At 44.8% G+C, this 22,710-nt stretch overlaps 1 protein-coding gene across 1 annotated transcript in view; it reads left to right on the top strand.

The window, feature by feature from the left end:
• RS1 (retinoschisin 1) overlaps nt 1–10,558 on the top strand; it is a 39,730-nt gene extending 29,172 nt beyond the window's left edge. Inside the window, exons 2-6 of the mRNA XM_060235119.1 lie at nt 1,475–1,500; nt 3,468–3,573; nt 7,485–7,626; nt 7,977–8,172; nt 10,092–10,558. Coding sequence (XP_060091102.1) covers nt 1,475–1,500; nt 3,468–3,573; nt 7,485–7,626; nt 7,977–8,172; nt 10,092–10,244 — 623 coding nt within the window. The 3' untranslated portion in view covers nt 10,245–10,558. The remainder of the gene's footprint in view (nt 1–1,474; nt 1,501–3,467; nt 3,574–7,484; nt 7,627–7,976; nt 8,173–10,091) is intronic.
• Nucleotides 10,559–22,710: the final 12,152 nt, after the last annotated feature.

Raw genomic sequence — 22,710 nt, 5'->3', positions numbered from 1 at the left:
TCACCATTGTTACACACAGGGCTTTTTTGTAGAAAAAGCCCAGCAGGAACTTATTAACATATTAAGCCACACTCCCTGACACCAAGTCATCTGGAACTGCGTTCCTGTGCATTCCTGCTCAAAAAAAAGCCCTGTTCCAATCAGAGGGGAAGAGTAGTTTAAACTCAACTTTCCCCACATGGTTTGGCTAATAGAAACTGATTGTCCGGAGGTATGGGCTGGGTTGCCATCAGTATGCTGATGACATCCAGCTCTGTCTACTGATGGATGGCCCACCTTACGATGTCCCAGAAGCCTGGATCAGGCATTGAAAGCCGTGGCTAGTTGGCTTAAGCTGAGCCTACTGAAGCTGAACTCGACGAAGACAGAGGTCCTTTGCCTGAGTTGCGGCGGCCTGGGCAGGGAAATCCCCCTACCAGCTTTTGACGAGGCGCCATTGACAATGGCTGTTGGATGCTGTTGGAAGCCTCTCTGACGATGGAGGCCCAGATGGCAGCAACTGTGAAATCCGCCTTTTTTAATTTTAGGTGGGCAAAACAGTTGGTTCCTTTCCTTGACCATGGCAATCTGGCAACTGTGATTCATGCAATGGTCACCTCGAGATTGGACTACTGTAATGCCCTCTACCTTTGTTGCGAACCCAGAAACTTCAGCTAGTGCAGAGCGCGGCTGCTAGGCTGTTATTGGGGCTGTCCAAGTGGGAGTATGTACAGCCAGCGCTGCAGGAACTGCACTGGCTATATTGTACCGGATTCGTTACAAGATGCTGGTTATCACCTTTAAAGCCCTATATGACCGAGGACCCGTTTACCTGAGGAACTGTCTGTCCTCACACGATCCCCAGAGAGTACTAAGATCTGGATCTCAACATCTCCTAGTGATCCCTGGGCTGAAGGAGGCGAGACTTTCGACCACCAGGGATTGGGCCTTTTCAGTGGCACCCCCCTCCTGGTGAAATCAATTGCCAGAAGAGATTAGGGCCTTGTGGGACCTTGCTCAGTTCTGCAAGGCCTGTAAGACTGTTCTCTTCCGGCAAGCCTTCAATTGACCGTAGAATTCTGGAACAACTGTCATCCTGAGAATATGAGTAACATCTAATTTGTTAGCACCAACTGTAGATTGTTTTAACTTATATTGTTTAATGGTTTTATTGATTTTATTATTGTGATCATAGTATACTATGATTTTGATGTAAGCCACCCTGAGCCCACCACGGTGGGGAGGGCGCGGTATAAATCGAATTAAACATAAACATACATAGCTGCCAGTGTTAAGAAAAGCAAAACAAGATATTTATCATTTTCCTTAAAAGGGCTAATAATAGAGTATGGGGAGGGTATCCATCACTGTAATATATTGCATTGAATGAGTGACCATATGATTCATTTTAGCACCTTTTACTGTTCACTGCCATTGCTTCAACTGTCATCTTCTTGTTATTTCTTCCCCATGCGCTCCAATCTGTCCTGTGCAGCCACACTGGCCTTGTCACCTGCTGAGGTAAGTGCTTCAGTCTTACCTCAATGCTCTCCTCAGCGATTTGTAGAACTGGCATTTATGTTTTCAGGTTGTTCAGCCGTAGGGTAAGTTCTGGTATTTTAAAAACAGAAATATTTAACAACACATCCCACGAGTGTTCACACAGCACCAGAATGCATTCTCCTATCAAATAGCTGCTTCAAACAAACATATTTTCCAAAATGTCAATACACCAGTGTGATGTAAACTTGAGAGAGACATTGTATGAAATAGATCCAGCATCCAGAGAGATACATTTTCAGCGTTGCTTTTCTTCAACAGGTACCTCTGCAGACCTCCAATGAGTTTAGAAAGCTATTGGGTACAAAGCTTTTTGAATTTCTGCCAATGTGTCTACTGTTCCACCCACTCTCCTTCCCACCCAATTTTCCTTCTGGGTGTGGTACTTAAGTATAATTCTAGATATTTGCATAGAGTTATTCTGCTAATAACAACACCCACCACCAAAGGACTTTTATAATCTGAATTGTATGGTCTTGTTCAACATTATTATACTTTGCCTAATTATTTCTTTAGACATTAAGAAATATAAATGATTTCTTATCAGAAGTTGTATCTGGCGTGTGTATGCCCCCCCTTTTAAAACCAAACTGCTATAGTCTGTGTTAATACTCTGTACTGTGTGAAATCCTAGTCTGAAGTTGTGGGTATCCACCTGCAATTTCACCTTCCAGTGATAAGGTTGTTCCTTTCCCACAAAATCTTCCTAGGAAGGTGAACTCTGTGGCTTTTGCCCATCCCTTACTGCTTTCTGTTGTGAGATAAATCCGAATCTAACTGATACTAATTTCTCCAAAACCCTGTTTAACATGTTGTTCTTGTTTTTGAAAGTATTTGTTGTTTAAAAAATGAGGAGTTGTAGACCTCTTACCCTTCTTATGCAGTCTCTTCTTACGCTCTGGTATTTACAGTGGCACTGGTTATTTAAGCAAGAGCAAAGAAGGAGCTTTGAGGGAGGCATTGTCTTTAATTTCTAATTCTTCACCCAAAGGGTGATTAACACATGGAATTCACTGCTATAGGATGTGGCAGCTGCAAACATAGACAGTTTCAAGAGGGGATTAAATAAACATATAGAGCAGGGGTGGCCAACGGTAGCTCTCCAGATGTTTTTTGCCTACAACTCCCATCAGCCCCAGTCAGCATGGCCAATGGCTGGAACTGATGGGAGTTGTAGGCAAAAAAACTTCTGGAGAGCTACCATTGGCCACCCCTGATATAGAGCAGAGGTCCATCAGTGGCTAATAGCCACAGTGTATTGTTGGAACTCTCTGTCTGAGGCACTGATGCTCTGTATTCTTAGTGTTTGGGGGGCACTGTGAGAGGGCTTCTAGTGTCCTGGCCCCACTGATGGACCTCCTCATGGAACCTGTTTTTTTTTGGGGGGGGGCACTGTGTGACACAGAGTGTTGGATTGGATGGGCCATTGGCCTGATCCAACATGGCTTCTCTTATGTTCTTATCATTAGTCCCATGATATCCCATGCTACTTAGGTATCTGTTGTGGGGAGGGGAAGAGAAAGGAGATTGTAAGCCACTCTGAGACTCCAAGTAAAGGGTGGGGTATAAATCCAATCTCCTCTTCCTCCTTCTCCCCAGCATGAGCTGTGATTGGATCCAGCTGCAACTCTTTTTGCTGCTTTTAAACTAAAACTGACCAAGAAGATTGGATTGGTATCTTCAGTGACTTTAGTAGGACTTAAAGTATAGGAATATTCATGGGCTTGCTTCCAGTATCCTCCATATCAATAATGTGGACAGTGATTATCGTTTGAACTGTGGTTTACTTCTGCACCAAGTGCTGCTCTGTAAGCACTGTTTTGTATCTGTTTACCTTGGAGCCCTACACAATGAGAAGGGACCTAGGAAAAGAGAAGTTGATCAGTTTGTTGAATGCCAGTGTGATGGTGTCTTCTATATTCTGTTAGGATGACAGACTGGAACACTGGCACAGTAAAGCCTGCAGGTGTGATTGCCAGGGAAGTCCCAACTCAGTTTGGTCCACTGGAGCAAACAGTCTGCAGTGCATGCCAGGTATGCTGTTTTATTTATTTGGCCTTTACTTATAACATTGGATCCTATGGTCTATTTCCCCTTGCACAAGGTCATTTCCACTGGTGAAGGTCAGGGATTGCTGATTCCCCTCTCCAACTGCAAACCCATCACTATTACAGGAAGTCTTTTGAACCCCGGGGGCAGCATTTCTGAGGGTGACACTACAGAAGGAGAAGGAAACTACGAATGCTCACATATGGTAGAATCTAACCCATAGTTGATAGCTTATATTGCAACTCACAATCCCAAATTATTACACCTCCTTAGTGCTGGTCACTTGGAAAAAGCTTGAGTTTAGGCATTGATGAAAATTCTGAAGTTAAGAGGCAGCCACCAAAGGCAGTACTCTTGTGCCCTTGGGCCTGCTACAGTGTACTTCAAAGAACATTCTGGCTTGCTCTAAAATTATGTGATGGAGCTTAGCTTCTTGGCCCACGCCATTTCAGACCTTCTAAATTCACACCATCACTCTGAATTCAGCATGAAGAAGTTAAAGAAGTAGACTTCACTTGATTCAGAAAGGCATCAAATAAGAAGGGTGGGATAGAGTGATACTGGTTTTTATTATGCCATTAGTTATTTGGAATAAAATTAATAGATATGGTGGTAACAGTAGAAAAATAGTAAGGAAGAAAGAAGTTTCATGACTATTTTCTTTTATTTTTCCAGACATGCTAGGCATGCATCTTCAAGTTTCAGAATCCCCCTGTAACAGACATGAAGGGGGAAAACTACACTGATAACCCCCTAATGTTAAAGCTACTTCCAATAGTTGAACATCTTAATTTAAACATAGGGATTTTTTTAATGCTCATGGTTGCAATTCAGTTTGCAGTATACACAAAATCAAACAGTAGCAGTAGCCAAGTAGGAGCTTCACCTTCAAATGCTGGGAGAAAAGTTGTATGGGCTGTACAAGCTTTCCTAAAAGGGAAAGGTATATACACATGTAGTCTCCTAAGGTCCATGGTAACCACATTAAGTCATTTAACTGACTTGACCTGGCAGTCTCCAGACATGTTTAGTAATCCCTTGTCTATAACACTTCTCTAAAACAGAAGGTGGCCTCTTAAGTACATAATGCTTCTGTACTGTGATTAATGTTACTAAAAATAAAATTTCTTGCACACACACATCTGAGTCTGCTACAAAGTAGCACTGCCCAGTTTACATTGTAACACTTTTATACATGTGATTACTCCAGTTTCCAAGGTAGAACCTTTGGCTCCTTCTGCATGCAGCTTTTCTTCTTCGGCTTCCAAACTGCATCACATACTATTGAATTCACAGTGATGATGAATGAATAATAGAGAGCCCTCACCATATGGAAACAGTCTCCATCATCCAAAATGTATCTCTGTGATCAAAGAAAACTCAGCAGTTGCATAATGTCAAGGGGCAGGGCAGGGTACATAACTGCAGCCTCTCTTATTCCCAATGAAATTTGTTTAATTATTTGGGACATTTGCACCTCTTCTCTGTTTTAAAATACTCCTGCTTGCATGGTATGTGGACCTCTAATTTAGTTTAGGGAGGGTAGTTGCAGTAAAAATAATGACAGTCTTGTAGCATGCTGCTGACCTAAAAACAATTAGCCAAAAACAAAATTTGAAAGTGTAAAATTGCTGAACCAAAATATATCAGTAAACTTGATTCTACAATAGACCCTTACCATTCACAGATTCATGACTTGTGGTTTCACTTATTTACACTCTCAATTTGACCATGTGACATATCCTCCAGCCTGTTTTTTACTATCACTGTAATCATTACATCATTACATTTTGCGAGAAATCTGGTTTGCTTGTAGCAGAATCCTGCCTCCCACTGTTTGCAGATGTCTCCATTCATGGTGATCCCTGGAGTTGCAAGGGTCTACAGCAGGGCTATCAAACTCCCAGCCTGCAGGCTACACCAATCTGGCCCTTGGCAATTTTCTTCCCCTCTTCCGCCTCCTGTCCTTATCTTTTGAAGCTCTTTCTACCTTGTCTTTGCTGGCTTCTTGGCTTGCAAAGCTGCAAGGAAAACATGGAATGAACCCCGAGACCTTAATGGAAAATCCATTCCATGTTTCCTTGCAACTTTGTGTGGCAATGTATTTCAATGATGTAGAGCTAAGGCAGTTTTACTTTTTGCAGCCTTTATGGCCAGTTGAAGAGCCTTGTAAATCAAGGGTTGATGCTTTGAGCCAGCTTGTCTCTGCTAGGTGAACTGGTGCCTAGTGAGTACTTTAACCTGGGAACCCACAGTCAAAGGGTGATATTACATGGGAGAGCCATGAGGTGGGGAGAGAAGCTTGCAGTACCCAGCCATTTCATGCTTTCCTATGCTCAGAGCATTTTATTGTTTTAGTTTATATTTTTAGCTTCTGCTGTGGTCCTTGTGCTTTTTCTTCATGTTTTATTTTAAAAAGTTCATTGCCAATCCCACTATTCCCCCACCTTTCCATTTTAAACAAAACATCACAAGAGTTTTAAGCATGTTTATATTTTAAGTTAAAATAGTATCTTTAATTGTGTTTATCTGTATCCTTTATAAAGTTTATATCTCTGCATTCTGGTGTTAGATTTTATGACATGCATGACTTGGCCTCACAAAGTTCCATTTATGTCAAATCTGACCCTCATAACAAATGAGTTCATCACCCCTAGTCTACAGTATTTGTTTAAAGACCAGTTGATGGTGGGGGGGGGGGTATTGTCTCCCATTATAAGTGTTGGATAGCAAAGCTTCTGCCAGTTACTGTTGCTGGTAGTGGTCACTGTATTTATCTTCAGGGCTTTTTTTTTTAGCAGGAACACACAGGAACGCAGTTCTGGCTGTCTTGGTGTCAACGGGTGTGGCCTAATATGTGCAAAACAATATGTGCAAACCAATGGTGATGTCAGGGGGTGTGGCCTAATATGCAAATGAGTTCATGCTGAGCTTTTCCTACAAAAATAGCCCTGCTTATCTTGAATACACAGGAGTTTGCACAGAAATGAAGTGTGCATTGCTTGGCCTTTTGGCCCCACTGTTTACATTTTTTCCTCTGTACCCATCAGTATCTGCCAACATACATCTGATGACAAAATAAGTCTCATGATCTTTAAGGTGCCACAAATATCTTCGTTGTTTTTACCCTAAGATACATAATTGATAATGTTGTTCCTTTACTGGAATAGTTTATATTGGTTACATCATTGAAGCTTCAGATAATACCAAACGGGAGAAAGGAAAAGGAAACAGAGCACTAGATATGAAGTCCAAAGCAAAAAGGCTTATTACCCAGAGCAATATAATGCAGAGGATTTATTGTTTTCAAATATTTATGCACATATAACTTTGATAAAGTCCCTCCATATTGTAAAGGAGCTCAGCAAACAAACTAGGTTAGAAATAACAAATTTATCAGTCTAGCATATTTTGGGTTAAATGCAAAGGTTGTTGTCCACAAGCGAAAGGAGAGGGAGATTCTTGCTGATTTCTGCTCTGTTGCAGGTATCCACCACCACATTTCTTGAGGGTTCTCTGTCCCCCTGAAGTTGCATTTCACAGAACCCAGTGGTCTGCAGAGAAAGGGAGGGCATCCTCAAGAACTGCCTCCCTTCCAGTAGCAGAGCCTTTGAATTCAACCCTCTGCTTTGGGCTTCCAGCATATATGAACTAACATTATCCAATTTTAACCCTCTTTCCAAGTTCCTTTCCCCCTTATAAACCATTAAACTCTACCAAAAGTGAAAAATCCACAATTCCAAGAGAAAACAAACTTAATTTGACAAATGCTTCCTGTTAGTAAAAGGAAGTCTGCTTTTTTTCTGTTCTGTCTTTTGTAATGGCAGTTTTGACAACTTTGAGGATATAGTGGTGAGTTTTTTAGGACTGATAAGTGGCTTGTATTTCTGTTACAGAATGTCCCTATCACAAGCCACTTGGTTTTGAGTCTGGATCTGTTACTTCAGATCAAATAAGTTGTGCCAATCCAGAACAATACACAGGATGGTATACATCATGGACTGCTAACAAAGCCAGGCTTAACGGACAAGGCTTTGGGTAAGCTGAGAGATATCCTATCTTAACTCTTGTTGTTTTTTTATATCAAGTACTGCAAAATGTTGAGTTAAGGTGTGAAGTTCCAACAAACAAAATGTTTACGTTGTTATGCACTGCCAAATTGCCCACAGTGGGTTGGGATATAATATTCTATAGTTGGCTTCATTTGCATAGCCCCAATTATTCATATACACACCCTTTCTTGGTGTTAAGAGGATGACAATAGAGAGAAGACAACAACATGATACCTGCACAGTAGGTATACCTTGGACACTGGCAGATATGAAAGAAAATTGTGAAGAGCTGGGAATCAACATTCACCTGATCCACTGAATTTTTCTCCTGAACAGATGTGCCTGGCTCTCAAAATTTCAAGACTCTAATCAGTGGTTGCAGATTGACCTGAAGGAAATAAAAGTTATTTCAGGGATACTCACACAAGGAAGGTGTGATGCAGATGAATGGATGACAAAATACAGTGTTCAGTATAGAACTGATGAAAATCTGAACTGGGTCTATTACAAGGACCAGACAGGAAACAACCGGGTCAGTATGAGGTATCTTTTGTGATGATTGCACTAATTTGGCAGCCATTCTCGAACAGAGTGAACTCAGTGTCAAGACAAGTTACATTTTTCAGCTAAAATTATAGTATTCAGTGGGCTGTAGCCTAACTAAATAGTTTCTACCGATTCCTCCTTCCCACAGCACCCTCCCATCATATCACTCATCAGGATCCTGTATCTTCCAGGAGCAGCAGTTCATGAAGATCAGTGGGCATGAAGTGAGGGCAGGAAAGTTCTATTCTGCCGCTGGAAAATTTAGTCTGAATCCAACCCATTGACCTAGCTGCAATATCGGTCATTAGATCTATGTAGACTCCATATTACTATGTAAAACATCTGTACCCTGATCCAGCAAGGAAGATACATATACATAAACCATCTTCTATCTATGTAGCCAATGCATGCGCAAATTATAAACCTATGAACAAATTCATAGATTTGTAGTAAATCCATGGATTCCTTTTTCCTGAGACATATCATTTAGATTGTGTTTATGATCTTCAGAAAAGTACTAGTAAAAGGTAAAGTTAGTCCCTGTGCAAGCACCAGTCATTTCCGACTCTGGGATGATGTTTTATCATGACGTTTTCACGGTAGACTTTCTACAGGGTGGTTTGCCATTGCCTTCCCCAGTCATCTACCCTTTACCCCCAGCAAGTTGGGAAGCATGGAAGGCTGAGTTAACCTTGAGCTGGCTACCTGAACCCAGCTTCTGCTGGCATTGAACTCAGGTCGTGAGCAGAGCTTGGACTGCAGTACTGCAGCTTACCACTCTGTGCCACATGACACCTTTTTGCTTGTTCTGCTGCTAAAAGACTCTCATGGGGAGGGGAGTAGTAAAACATGTGATTCTTGTATAGAAGGTCACAGACACAATCTCTGGCATCCCTAGTTGAACAAAAGGACTCCATTTGAGGCACTGGAAACTCACTGCTATTAAAAAGAAAAGATAAAGTTAGTCCCCTCTGCAAGTATCAGTCGTTTCCGACTCTGGGGTGACGGCGCATGGAGTGACGTTGATATCAAATAGTTGTATATCCATTATAAAGCAGTGTTGGGGGCCAAATTAGATGTTATGGCAGCCACGGGTTGGATCGATTACACAAGCAATCAATGGATCAATGGCTACTGATGCCATTTTAGAGAATAATTTGGCCATTTACAAATGCTACAGAATTTTTAAATGCCAAATTCATAATTGTGGCTGCTGTAACATCTAGTTTATCTGCCTCCACATATCACTTCAAAAAGTTGTGTTTGTAGTGCATCTATTACATTGGAGCCAATTTCAGTGCTGTTTGATAGTCAAAAGTAAGAATAACCTGGAAATTTTTTAGTTAAGAAGAAGAAGAAGATGATGATATTGGATTTATATCCCGCCCTCTACTCCGAAGAATCTCAGAGCGGCTCACAATCTCCTTTACCTTCCTCCCCCACAACAGACACCCTGTGAGGTGGGTGGGGCTGAGAGAGCTCTCACACCAGCTGCCCTTAAAATGGTGTAAATATTTTACACCATTTTAAAACTTATAATTTCATGGCCTCTACTGTTAACTTATTGGGCACTCTTTAAATTAACTAGAAACAGGGCATTTGGAAGTGAGATTACTTGCCTCTACAAACTTGCTACTGTAATAACACAATTTAGTTGTGGGAAGGTGGATTTATCTCTCTTGGCAGAATTTAGCAACATGTGCCAATTGAAAGCAATGTGTTTCAAGTGACTGAGACCATCAGCAGCTTTGCTTGGCAAATTATGCACAGAAAGTAATTTCAATCAGTCTATTTGTTTCCAAGTTACTGAATGCAAAATTAAAGGAAGGTGAAGCCCTCAGTCTCCCCTCAAAGTCTTCTGTAAGCTAATTATCTTTCTCCCCCTTCCAATTTGGCTTTCTGCAGGTTTTCTATGGGAACTCAGACAGATCATCCTCCGTACAGAACTTTCTGCGCCCCCCCATCGTCTCCCGCTACATTCGATTGATACCACTTGGTTGGCACGTGCGCATTGCCATCAGGATGGAGTTGCTTGAGTGCATGAACAAGTGTGGTTGACATGCAATCGACAGCACCACATGACATTGTAAGGGACATGATGAGAAGCATTAAAAGAATTACAGAAACACAATGAATAAATTGTGTAGGTTCTTCCTGTACGTAGGATAGGTTCTCAATGTATTATAGAAATTATAAGCATTATACAGCCACCTTCTGCTATGATTTATATGATTGGCAACTTCAGCAGGTTTAATGGAGTTTTTCCAACTAAAAATAACATTGAGGTGGAAGTGGGACCCAGAAACTTTTCTGAAACAATGATCAGTTTCGCATGATAATTTTTCCTTCCCTACCCCCTTTTTGGGCTCATGGTATTTTTACAATTTTTTACATGGTGTTTAATATTGCCCAAGGTTTCATGAAAACAGAGAATAACCTGTGACAGAAACAGAAATCTTTTGTTCTCAGTAAACATTTTTTTCCCTAGGAGGTGTTTTCAGTCTCTATCAGCCTGGTGGAGTGACAAGATTTGGTCTGCAAAATGGCTCACAAATACCTCACAGCTAATTGCCCATTCCCTGGGGGATTTTTGTTCCCTTGAGGTACGGTGGTTAATGAATTATATCAAATAATTGAGCTGGGCATGATCTTCCGTTTGCAATAGAATATACATGGAATTCCTTCTTGGTGGCTTTCATTGCCATCTCATAGGTTTTCACAAAACACCTAAAGAATGTTCTTCAGTTTCGTCATCAGGGCTTTTTTTTTTTTTAGCAGGAACACACAGGAACGCAGTTCTGGCTGGCTTGGTGTCAGGGGGTGTGGCCTAATATGCAAATTAGTCCCTGCTGGGCTTTTTCTACAAAAAAGCTCTGTTCATCAAGATTTTGCTGTCACATTCACTCTGTTTTAGCTGCTATTTCATTCTTTGTAGCTCCAGGGTATACTTTGGAGCTCTTTTGTCACGGGAGTGAAGAAGGCATGGGGGGGGGGCAATTTTGTCAATTGCTTCAAAGAGCCAGTTATGCCAATCCTCCATCAGCTCATCCAATGAAACACCAGGGGGCATCATATCCTGTAGAGCATTTTGGAAACTACCGTAATTGAATCCATTTATTTTCATGGGCAAGAATAAATCAGCTTGCTGCCTAAACTGAGTGGTGGTGGTGGATGTTCAAATGAGCCTTCAGGGCAAAATGGTCTGATCAAGTCACTGCATCAATGACTTTCAGACCCCCTTTATCCCCAGCTCAAAAACCAAGTCCAGAGTGTGACCTGCTTGGTGCATGGGCACCAAAACAAACTGGGAGAGTCGCAGTGCTGCCATGGATGACACCAAATCCATTGCCTAAGAGGAGGCATCATCATCATCATGGACATCAAAATCCCCCAAGACCAAAAGAATTCCAGCATCAACCCAATACCCAGCCCCGTAGCCAAGATTTGGAAGATCAGGGGGCCTTTGATTTTTGGGGGGGCACTCAACAGCCCCAACCCATAGCTGCTCTCATGGCCATCTGACCTACCATCACACTGGCTGGTGCCCCAAACAGCCAGGATTAAACTTTGTTGGCCTTAAGGGAGCCACCGGACTCAATACTTGTTCTATTACTTCAGACCAACACTGCTACCCACCCAAATCTGTTTCTGTTTCCAGAACACTCAAGTTCCCTACTGCCCTCCCCCCACTGATAACCAATTTTCAAAAACCTGAAATTGCTCTGGCAAGTATTTGGATGGGAGACCTCCTTGGAATAACAAAGTTGGGAGGGCGGGTGTGTGTGTGTGTGTGAAAATTAAAGCAAACTACAGGATGGTCACCTGCAGCAATGGAAAGTAGAACTACCGTATTTTTCGGACGATAAGACGCATTTCCCCCCCCAAAAAAAGGGGGGGGAGTGTGTGCGTCTTATGGTCCAAAGGTACGTACCTTCCGGGGGGGCAATCTGCTGCCTCTTCCTCCGATCCGGCGCTTCCCCCGCGCCTGCCTGCCTGGCTCCATCTTCTTCAGGCAAGTGCTGGGATCGCTCCATGTGGCCCCACCGCAAACCCAGCGCTTCGCAAGCGCCGGCTGCGGAGGGGGCAGTGTGCTTCCTCCTTGCCTGTGTGCCTAGCTTCAGCTGTGATGTTTAAAGTAAGCGCTGGGATCGCTCCCACCGCCCTCCGATCCCAGCGCTTGCTTTAAACATCACAGCTGAAGCCAGGCACACAGACAAGGAGGAAGCACGCTGCCCTCTCCAAAGCCAGCGCTCGCAAAGCGCTGGGTTTGCGGAGGGGGCGGGTGCTTCCTCCTTGCCTGTGTGCCTGGCTTCAGCTGTGATGTTTAAAGCAAGCGCTGGGATCGGAGGGGGGAGGGAGCGATCCCAGCGCGTGCTTTAAACATCACAGCTGAAGCTAGGCACACAGGCAAGGAGGAAGCACGCTGCCCCCTCCGCAGCCGGCGCTTGCGAAGCGCTGGGTTTGCGGTGGGGCCACGTGGAGCAATCCCAGTACTTGCCTGAAGAAGATGGAGCCAGGCAGGCAGGCGCAGGGGAAGCGCCGGATCGGAGGCAGAGGCAGCGGATCACCCCCCAGGAGGAAGGTGTGTCCTATCCTCCGGAGTGCCTTATGGTGCGAAAAATATGGTACCTTTAGTCCTCTTATTCAGTGGGTTTACTTCCAAGATATTGGACTATCAACCTCCTGGTGGGGCCTGGAGATCACCCAGAATTACAACTGTTCTCTGGACTACAGAGATAATTTCCTCTGTACAGAATGGCTTTTTTGGGGGGGACGGGGATGTGGACTTTACATGCCACTGAGCTCCCTGCCCTCCTCAGGATCCACCAAAAATATCCAGGAATTTACCAGCCAGAGTTGTTAACTCTATGAATTAAAGCCCATATATCACAGTTCTGCTACCCAAATACAGGATAACTGTATTGAAAGCATATTGCCAGCCTTCCCCCCCCAACACACATGCACACACATAAGTCCTGTTCACAAGTTACAGTGAACACACATACAAGGTGTCTTGTTTGTTAAAAAAACATCGAGTAATTCTCTTGGTAGGAACCAGCCTTGCGGAGCAGGAGCTAAATAAATGGCTTGCTAGAGAGACCGAGGAAGGAAGGGGGGGAGGGTTTAAAAGAGGAAATGCTCTTTCCCTGTGTGTGTGAAGGGGAAGGAGTGAGTTTTACCTTGTGAATTACAAAGAACACGAAGAGCTTCAGATATGCAGCAGAAGGGGGAAGTTTTGCAGTCAGATGAAACATTTACTTACCAGGATGTGTGCGCGCGCGCGTGGCGGAGAAACTTTTAGATTTCGAAATGCTGCTAAAATTTATAGAGGGTCCCAGCTACTGAGAGAGAGAGAGAGTCGCAGCCAGCTGACAACAGGCAGCTGGCAGGGTCTGCTCCACAGGGTCCTAGTGCACCCCTACTCCTCATCACTAGCCAAGCCAGGGCACCAATAGCTATGGAGCAGTTGAATCCCATGCTCGGTTAAAGGGCCCGCTGATCAGCTGATCGGCCCGCAGCTCTTTTAACTGGAGGGGGAGGCTGGAGACTGCTTCTGCCCTCTGCTCTACGCTCCAGGCTGCAGCAGAGGCCTCGGGGGCTGTTTGGGGGCCCCAAGTCAAGGGGCCTCACCCAGAAGTCAGGTGGTTGTGCCCCCACAGGCCCCCTCATAGCTACAGCCCTGCCAATACCGCCTTCAACAGGTGTGACAGGGTATCTGCTGGTGTGTTAGGTGGTCAGTGCACCAGCTGATAGCCAAACTCTCTTCATCATTCCATGCCAGGCCAACATAATGCCAGCAATTCTTATGTGGGGATTACCCAGAAGACTCTCGGATAAACACTGCCACATAATGCCCCTGCCCATTAGTCTGGGACTGATGAAGGGCTATCCTGGGGCAGCCAGCTGTTTGACCATTTTGCCCTCTGGCACCCCTGTCTCAGTCAGACTTATTGGTTTTTAATTTCCTCACTAGGTCTAGAATTTCATCTCTGGTCACCTCAGTTCTTCAGACTCCCTTCCTGAAAATAGGGGCTGTTCACTTTCCATAGTGAACACAGAAGCAAAAATGTTATTGAGCTTCTCTGCCACCTTCCCATCTTCCTTTAGTAATCTCTTTATTCATTTGTCATCCATAGGCCCTACTGCTTCTCTGGCTGGTTTCCTGCCCTTGATATACTTTTAAAAAATGTTTATGTCGTAATACTTTTAACAACCCACTCCTCAAAAAGTTTTTTTTTTGCATGCCTAATTATTAACTTTCTTTTTTTTTTTGTCGGAGCTTGTTCAATTTATTGTGGCAGACCTTCCACTTTTTAAAAGATGCCTCTTTACTTTTTATAACTTCCTTGACTTGCGTTGTTAATCATACAGGCCTTCTTTTAGACTTGGAAGCCTGGAGAGACCCATGTTCGCTAATATGACTTAGCAAAGTCACAATTTTTAAAGTTTATCAATATTACAAAATTTTCACAACTTAATGCTTCTTAGAACCAATTTACTTAGTATTTAAATCCATAAATTTATACAAATTAATGAATTCCACAATTTCTAGAATACATGCACTTTTTAAAGCAATAAGCACACAATCATTAAAAAAAAATACAAATGCTCATGCTGACAAGACAAAATCACAATGAGTTAATATTATGTGTAAGTCCCTGAGAGAGTCCACCAAGAATGAAAATTTCTGAGAATGAGGTGTCCTTGTTGGTGCGGTAACCTCTCTGATGCAATAGCAATGTTGTCACACATAGATGCTGCTATAGAAGAAGGTGAAGACTCCAAGCATATGAATGAAGAACTTACTGAAGTAGTAATAACACATTTCCTAGGTGAAGAAAACCCATGTTTTGGTATCGACGTTCGTCTGACTACTTCATAATATCTGGAACCAATGCTTAAAAACAATATATGCGTAAGTTAGTCAATTACTTCCAATGGCATTAGCGGTTCTTTAGACTTGGCAGTGCCTTTCCTCATCTATGGAATACATTTTATTTGGGCTTCGATTAGTGTGGTTTGAAATAATTTCCAAGCATCTTAGGGTTTTTACTCTCTTGTGTTTCCCCTTCAGCTTCCTTTTTACTATTTCCCTCATTTTTGTAAAGTTCCCTCTTTTGAAATTAAATGTTATCATTTTGGACTTTATGCTGAACTTTATAGTATTTATAGGACTTTATGGTGACCTTTATAGCATTGTGGTCACTGTTTCCAATTGGTGTAACAACCTCTACATCTCTCATAAGATGCAGGTCTTGAGACCTGCTCAGAACCAAGATCAACATAAAGTTTCTGGAGATTCCTAGAGCTACAGGCATTGCTTCCAGGCTTTCCTTGGAAGTAATATCACCACACTCACATTGCTGCTGCATCATCATGTCCTAGACCTAGCCCCTAATATTCTTGATGATTGCCAGGAAACCCTAGCTAGGGATAATCCAATCTTTCTCCATCTTGTGGCCTGGCATGACGCTGGCAAATGTACTTAAGAGTGTGACTGGATTATAGTAGTACTCCAGAAGCAAATGTATTTAGTGTGTGACTGGATTATTGTCATACTCTTAGGCCTTTTTAGGTCAAGGGTTATGGTTTTCATACTCTTGTTGGCATTATAAGATCCAGCAAAAAGATGCTAGAACATTTGCTATATTTTTAAAAAAATATATAGCTTTACATTCATTTGTATTAAATAAATGAAAAATAATACAGACATATGTGTTTGCTTAACAGATTTTATGTGTGTCCAAAAAACAATGCAGAAAATGGTAGTTTGGATGAAATGCAAATGTGATGTATACATAAAGTAGTATGTGTACATATTATATTATTTACTCACACTACAATTTTATTATATAAGTGTAAAGTTTCTTATCAGGTAATGATATATTATTCACCTTTTCAACATAAAAGCTTTCAGAAATAATTTAAACAATACACTCACTAATAAAGCCAAAACAATTTTGATGATGTGCTGGAGTGTTCCTCTTTTTACAGTATGGAATACTGTTACAAACCATTTTATCCATTATAATTCCCTGTGATCACAACTCATTATAGTCTTCAGCAGACCCGTGGGGGGGGGGCTGCGAAATAAAATTTTGGGTGGAGGGCCCCCCTGCTCTGGCGGCCCCCACTCTGTGGCACCTCCCCCTCCCTCCAATCCACCTGGTGAAGGCCCACCCCTCCTTTCCTTTCCCTTCACCTCCCCCCCCCCTGCGCAATCACTGCAGGCCCTAGAAAGAAAAATAAGTCCCTGATCAGAGCCGGCTTGCACCCCTTCCCCCAGCATGCCACCCACCCACCGCCTGTGCATCCTTAGCCAGTTTGCCGTCACCACTATTGCCGCTGACCGTCCCTCCTTTCCTTTTTCTTCCTGTCACCCACCCCCCACGTGTGCAATCATAGCGCACCATGCCTGGGCCCTGCCATGATTGCGTGTGTGGGGGGGGGGGGCGCGACAGGAGGAAAAGGGAAAGGAGGGTTGGGCAGCAGCAGTAGCGGCGAAGGCCGGCGGAGGAGGCACAGGCGGTGGGTGGCGCGCTGGGGGGGTGGAAGGCGACATTGAATGGAGGGGCCCTGCAGGGGTGAGGGGGGTTTAATAGAGGGGCCATGCCCCCCGGGCCCCTCTGTGGCTATGGGCCTGGTCTTCAGTGCACTTAAACGCATTGATTGTGTGTGAGAGAGTGTGGTCTACAGCTTTAATTAATTCACATAAACCCTATGTGATCACTATGTCATCACCTCTCTAAATATAGCCATGAACCTAGTTTTGGACTTGTGCATAGGCCAGCCCTGCCCCACCCCCCAGTTGCTGTATCTTTCTAACTGGATAAGAGCAGCAGAACTAGATTATGGTAGCAAGAATATATAAGCAGGGGTGGCCAACGGTAGCTCTCCAGATGTTTTCTGCCTATCATCAACCCCAGCCATTGGCCATGCTGGCTGGGGCTGATGGGAGTTGTAGGGAAAACATCTGGAGAGCTACCATTGGCCACCACTGGTATATAGTATCACTTTACAAAAGGACTACCACTGTTGTACGTTGTACCAGCACTTTAAAAGAACCGCTGCTTTTGCACTTCACACCAGCACTTTGATAGAACTGCTACCCTTGCACTCTGCTACCTCTGCACTTTGCACCAGCACTTTAAAGACACTTCAAGACACTCTAACTTTCAAGACCTACCAGTACTTTAAGAACACTAGCACTTTAAAACTTGTCCTCCAGTTAGTGAATTATCTGCTGTGGTATACTGCAGTGTCTTCAGATTGATGATCCTACCCATATATTATTGCTCATCCTGAGGTTTTTAAAAATTGATTGTATCTGGACCTAATTGAATATTGTATCTGCTAAATTGAATCGATATATGAATTTTTGCCAATTAACTAGATAGATTGTGGGGTGGGGGGAGAGGGTTTTTTAAATTAATTGACTAGGATAAAATTATTAGTGGTACGAATAAATTTTAGTTAGGTCATAAGAAATATTGGTGGATAGAGTGCTAGGTTAAGTGAGTGGGTTGGAGGAGCAGGATATGTTGATGTGCACACTGCTGGTGATCTGAGACTCTGTGAAAACCATCAGTAAGAGATATCTGGTCAGGGAATTCCAGTGCTCCTGGGGAGGGGAAAGTACAGCTGTGGGAGCAGGCAAAGTTGGAATGGAAGGAGACTGAGACACAAGAGGGCTTGCTCCCCTTCTAGTTTGTGTCCCATCCCAAGGATAGCGGGCATGGGGGCCAAGTGGAAACACTCACCTCCGTCCCTCGTATTGTGAAATGCCAGGTCCGTAAATAATAAAACCTCAGCCCTTCAGGAGTTTCTAATCAGGCAGGACATGGACCTGGCTTGCGTGATGGAGACCTGGGTGCGGGACGGGGAGATGGTTGCTCTCTCCCAAGTATCCCCACCTGGGTTCTCTCTTCTTCACCAGGCTCGAACTAGCGGACGGGGGGGGGGGGCGGCGGTGGTGGCCTTTTTCATATGGGAGGATTGCTCCTTCAGGGCGCTTCCACTGCCAAGGATCGTGGGCATAGAGTGTGCTGGCCTGATGTGGGATGTTGGGGAAAGTTTGGCAATCTGGCTGGTGTACCGTCCACCTAACGCACTGGACAGTGCCTTACAGTCTCTGATGGAGGGTGTAGCAGGCTGGGCATTGGAGCATCCTCGGCTTATAGTCCTGAGTGACTTCAATGTCCATGCCAAGGACGCGGCTTCCACTCAGGTGACGGACCTAGTGTCTTCCATGGCAACACCGGGACTCTTCTATAATATAACAGTGCCCACATATCAGGCCGGACACCCGTTAGACCTGATCTTTGCGGCGGGAGTCGTAGTGGATCAGATTTCTGCCGAGGCACTGCCATGATCTGACCACTATGCCCTGAAGGCCCGTGTGGATATTGTACCCCTACCCCATTTAGGCGGTGAGCAAGTTTTGGCTCGCCCACAAAGCCAGATGGACCTTCTGCGGCTTCAAATGGCTTTAAGGGATCCCTGGCCCTCTGGTGACTCATTGGATGAGCTGGTGGAGATCTGGAATAGCCGGCTCTCTACAGCCATCGACAAGATTGCTCCTCGATGTCCTCTTCATCCTCGTTCACGACCCACTTCATGGTATACCCCGGAGCTGCGATTGATGAAACAGCGATTGAAATGACTAGAGAGACAATGGCGACACACTCGTGACAAAGCCATGAGAACATCTTATAGATCATTTATGCAGACCTTTGAGATGGCAGTCCAGGCCACAAAGAAAACTTACTTTGTGCCCCGGATTGTGTCTGCGACCTCGCACCCAGCACAATTGTTTAGCATAATTCGGTCATGAACAACTTTACTGCAAGGTAAATCAAACGCTAGAGAATTGGAAATCGACTATGAGGCTTTTGCGAGTTTTTTCACAGATAAGGTCTCATTGCTCTGACACGACCTTCCTGCCATAATTGATACAGTAAAAGAACTTGGGGCACCGATCACGTCTTCTGGTCCATTTATAGATTTCGTTAATCCACTCAGCCTGGAGGAGGTTGACAGGATCCTTTTTGCTGTGCGCTCCACGACCTGTGGGTTGGACCCGTGCCCGTCCTGGCTTATAAAAGCTAGCCAGGCGTTGCTATGTGAGCCACTACAGGGTATTGTCAACAGATCCCTGGTAGAAGGGATCTTTCCCACACCTCTTGAAGAGGCTGTGGTCCGTCCCCTCTTGAAAAAACCATCTGCAGATCCAGCCGTATTGGCGAACTATCAGCCGGTATCAAACCTTCCCTTTTTGGGTAAGGTTATAGATCGGGCGGTGGCAACTCAGCTACAGGGATTCCTGGATGACACTTCTGCACTGGATCCATTCCAGTCCAGCTTTCGACCAGGTCACGGGATGAAGATGGTTCTGGTTGCCCTCATAGATGCCCTTATGCAACATCTGGATCGGGGCGGCTAAGCGGTACTGTTATTATTAGATCTGTCAGTCGCATTTGATACGGTTGACCATCAGCTATTGACTAGCTGCCTTGCCAACATGGGGATTCAGGGGTCCGCCTTACAGTGGTTGTAGGGTGGCCATAATGTCTGAAGGTCAGCCAGGGACACCTTTTTTGGGGGGGAAGGTAGGGGTGTGTGCGCGCCGCCGGAAACAGGAAGTGACATCACTTCCTGTGACATCATTTCCCCCACGCCACCTGTCGGAAACAGGAAGTGACATCACTTCCTGTGACATCATTTCCCCCAAATGACATCATTTCCCCCAAATGCCACTGCCGGAAACAGGAAGTGACTTCACAGCACTTCCTGTGATGTCCCCAAAAATCTCCCAAATATCACCGCCGGAAACACCAAGATTATTTATAGAGAGGGAAAGGGGGAAGTAAAGTTAAATGAAACTCTTTTTTTACTTTTTTCAAAGTGAGAAGACTAGAGAGAACGGGTTCCATGCTGAGAAGCCAGTCAGATTCCAGTGAGATTCCAGTGAGACTGTGCTGCATAATGCAGCCTATTTATTTTGTCCTGTTTGCTCTGTTGGCTCTATCTGCGCCACCTTCATCACTTTCGGGGTGTGGATCCCCCAGTGGGGTGGTCTCCTGACTCCCTCTGCTGGCTGTTTCTGATAGCCCTGCACCCCCTCTTTCATTTGATATGTGTCCCGTGCGGGTGCCACCCTCCCGCCGGGAGATGCCGCAAAATGAGCCCCCTTGAGGCTTATGGCGGCAGGGCTCGGGGGAAGCGAGCTAGACTGCTGTCCTTTTGAGGGGTTATAGAGTGTTTCGAGCCCGTCCCTGTGGCATCGGTCCCATCGTTGTGGGACCCAGGGGGTGCCGAAGCAGCCTGTCACTAATAACACAGGTCGAGATGCAGGACAGGAACCCGGAAGTGACCGACAGGCTGCGCCCCCTTGCCCAGATTGTTAGGAGGTATGGGCTAGGATGTCACCAATATGCAGATGACACCCAGCTTTATTTATTGATGGGTGGCCAGTCCGACTGTACCCCGGAAAATCTAGACCTGGCTCTTCAAGCCATAGCATCTTGGCTCAGGCTGAGTCGGTTGAAGCTGAATCTGATGAAGATGGAGGTTCTCTACCTGAGCCAGGGTGATCCAGGAGGAGAGATTCCTCTGCCGGCTCTTGACAGGGTGTCACTAATACCGGCCCCTAAGGTCAAGAGCTTGGGTGTGCCCCTGGAGCCCTCTCTTACAATGGAGGCCCAGGTAACAGCCACTACTAGATTCGCCTTTTTTCATCTTCGGCGGGTGTGGCAGTTGGCCCCTTTCCTGGAGCATGATGACTTAGCAATGGTGATCCATGCTACGGTCACCTCAAGAATAAATCACTGTAATGTTCTCTACATGGGGCTACCCTTGATGCTGACTCAGAAACTACAGCTAGTTCAGAATGCTGCGGCACGGCTGTTAATGGGGTTCCTTTGATGGGAGCGCATTCGGCCAGTGCTGAAAGAGTTGCACTGGCTACCTATTGTGTTCCGAGTCTGTTTCAAGGTGTTGGTATTGACCTTTAAAGCCCCCTATGGTCAGAGGCCTGTCTATCTGCGGAACTGCCTTTCTCCACATGTTCCTCAGAGAGCACTGCGTTCAGGGACAAAAAATCTACTGTCCATCCCTGGACGAAAGGAGGCTAGGTTGCGTTTGATGTGAGCTAGGGCCTTCTCGGTGGCAGCACCAGAACTGTGGAATGCTCTCCCGGAGGCCACAAGGGCCCTGTGGGATCTTTCTATTTTGCGCAGGGCCTGTAAGACCGAACTGTTTCAACAGGCCTTTGATATCTAACTGGGAGAGAACTGCCACCCCACATCATTATAGAGTTACTATGTGATCACCATCAGCAAAAAAGAACTCACTTATATTGTAGTGGTACAGCACCATGAAATGGTTTTAAATTGTAATTATCTTTTATTAGTTTTAACTTGTAAATATGAATGTTGTTAGCTGCCCTTGTGGAGCTCGCTTGCAAAGAGGGGGAAATAGAAATTTAAAGTAATAAATAATAAATAAATAAATAGTACTAAGATTTCAGGAAAGTTAAATTTTGATTATCGTTGAACTCATATTGGCCTTGTAATTAATGGACTGTAGGTTCGTGCATCCAGCTCCCAGCCGTGGGCGGTGCCATTCTTGTACCGACCCAACAAGTGAAGAGTCTGGGGGTGATTCTGGATGCCACCCTCTCCATGGAGGCCCAGATCACAGCGACTGCTGGGTCTGCCTTTTTCCATCTACTGCAGATCAGGCAGCTAGCACCATACCTATCCCCCTAAGACCTGGCTACAGTGACTCATGTAATGGTGACTTCCAGGCTGGATTACTGTAACTTGCTCTATGCTGGCCTACCCCTGAAACTGATCTGGAAACTGCAGCGGGTGCAGAATGCGGCAGCTTGCTTGCTGACTGCATCACCTGTACGGGTGAACATACGGCCGGCGCTCCGTGACCTGCACTGGCTGCCTATAGAGTATCAGATCCGTTTCAAGGTGTTAGTTTTGACTTTTAAGGCCTTGCGTGGCCTGGGACCAACATACCTACGGGACCGTCTCCTCCCGTATATGCCCCGGAGGTCACTTCGTTCGGCCTCCCAAGATCTTCTGATAACCCACGGCCCAAGAGATGTTCGTCTTGCCTCTACCAGGTCCAGGACTTTCTTGGTCCTGGCCCCTACCTGATGGAATCAGCTCCCTATGGAGATCCGGGCCCTACCTGGTTTGCTGGCCTTTCGTAGGGCCTGCAAAATGGAGCTGTTCCGCCAGGTCTTTGGATGAGGTAGCGGGCATCTAGTTATTGATCGGTTGGCCTCCCCCCTACTGCTCTGCTGCTGTACTGCACTACTGTACTGTGATGTTGTATTGTGGTACTGTCATGTCATCTTGTTGAATCATCTTGCTGCACTTTGATGAATGTTATAATTGGTTTTATTATGATTTTATTGTGATTTTATTTCTATTTGCTGTACTCCGCTCTGAACCCCCAATGGGGAAATGAGTGGAATATAAATAAACAAATAACAACAACAACAACT

Source organism: Heteronotia binoei, chromosome 3 (genome assembly GCF_032191835.1).
Source record: "Heteronotia binoei isolate CCM8104 ecotype False Entrance Well chromosome 3, APGP_CSIRO_Hbin_v1, whole genome shotgun sequence".
Taxonomy (NCBI): Eukaryota; Metazoa; Chordata; class Lepidosauria; order Squamata; family Gekkonidae; genus Heteronotia; species Heteronotia binoei.
Note: the sequence above shows the minus strand (reverse complement) of the source record. Positions and strands in the feature narration are given on the sequence as shown.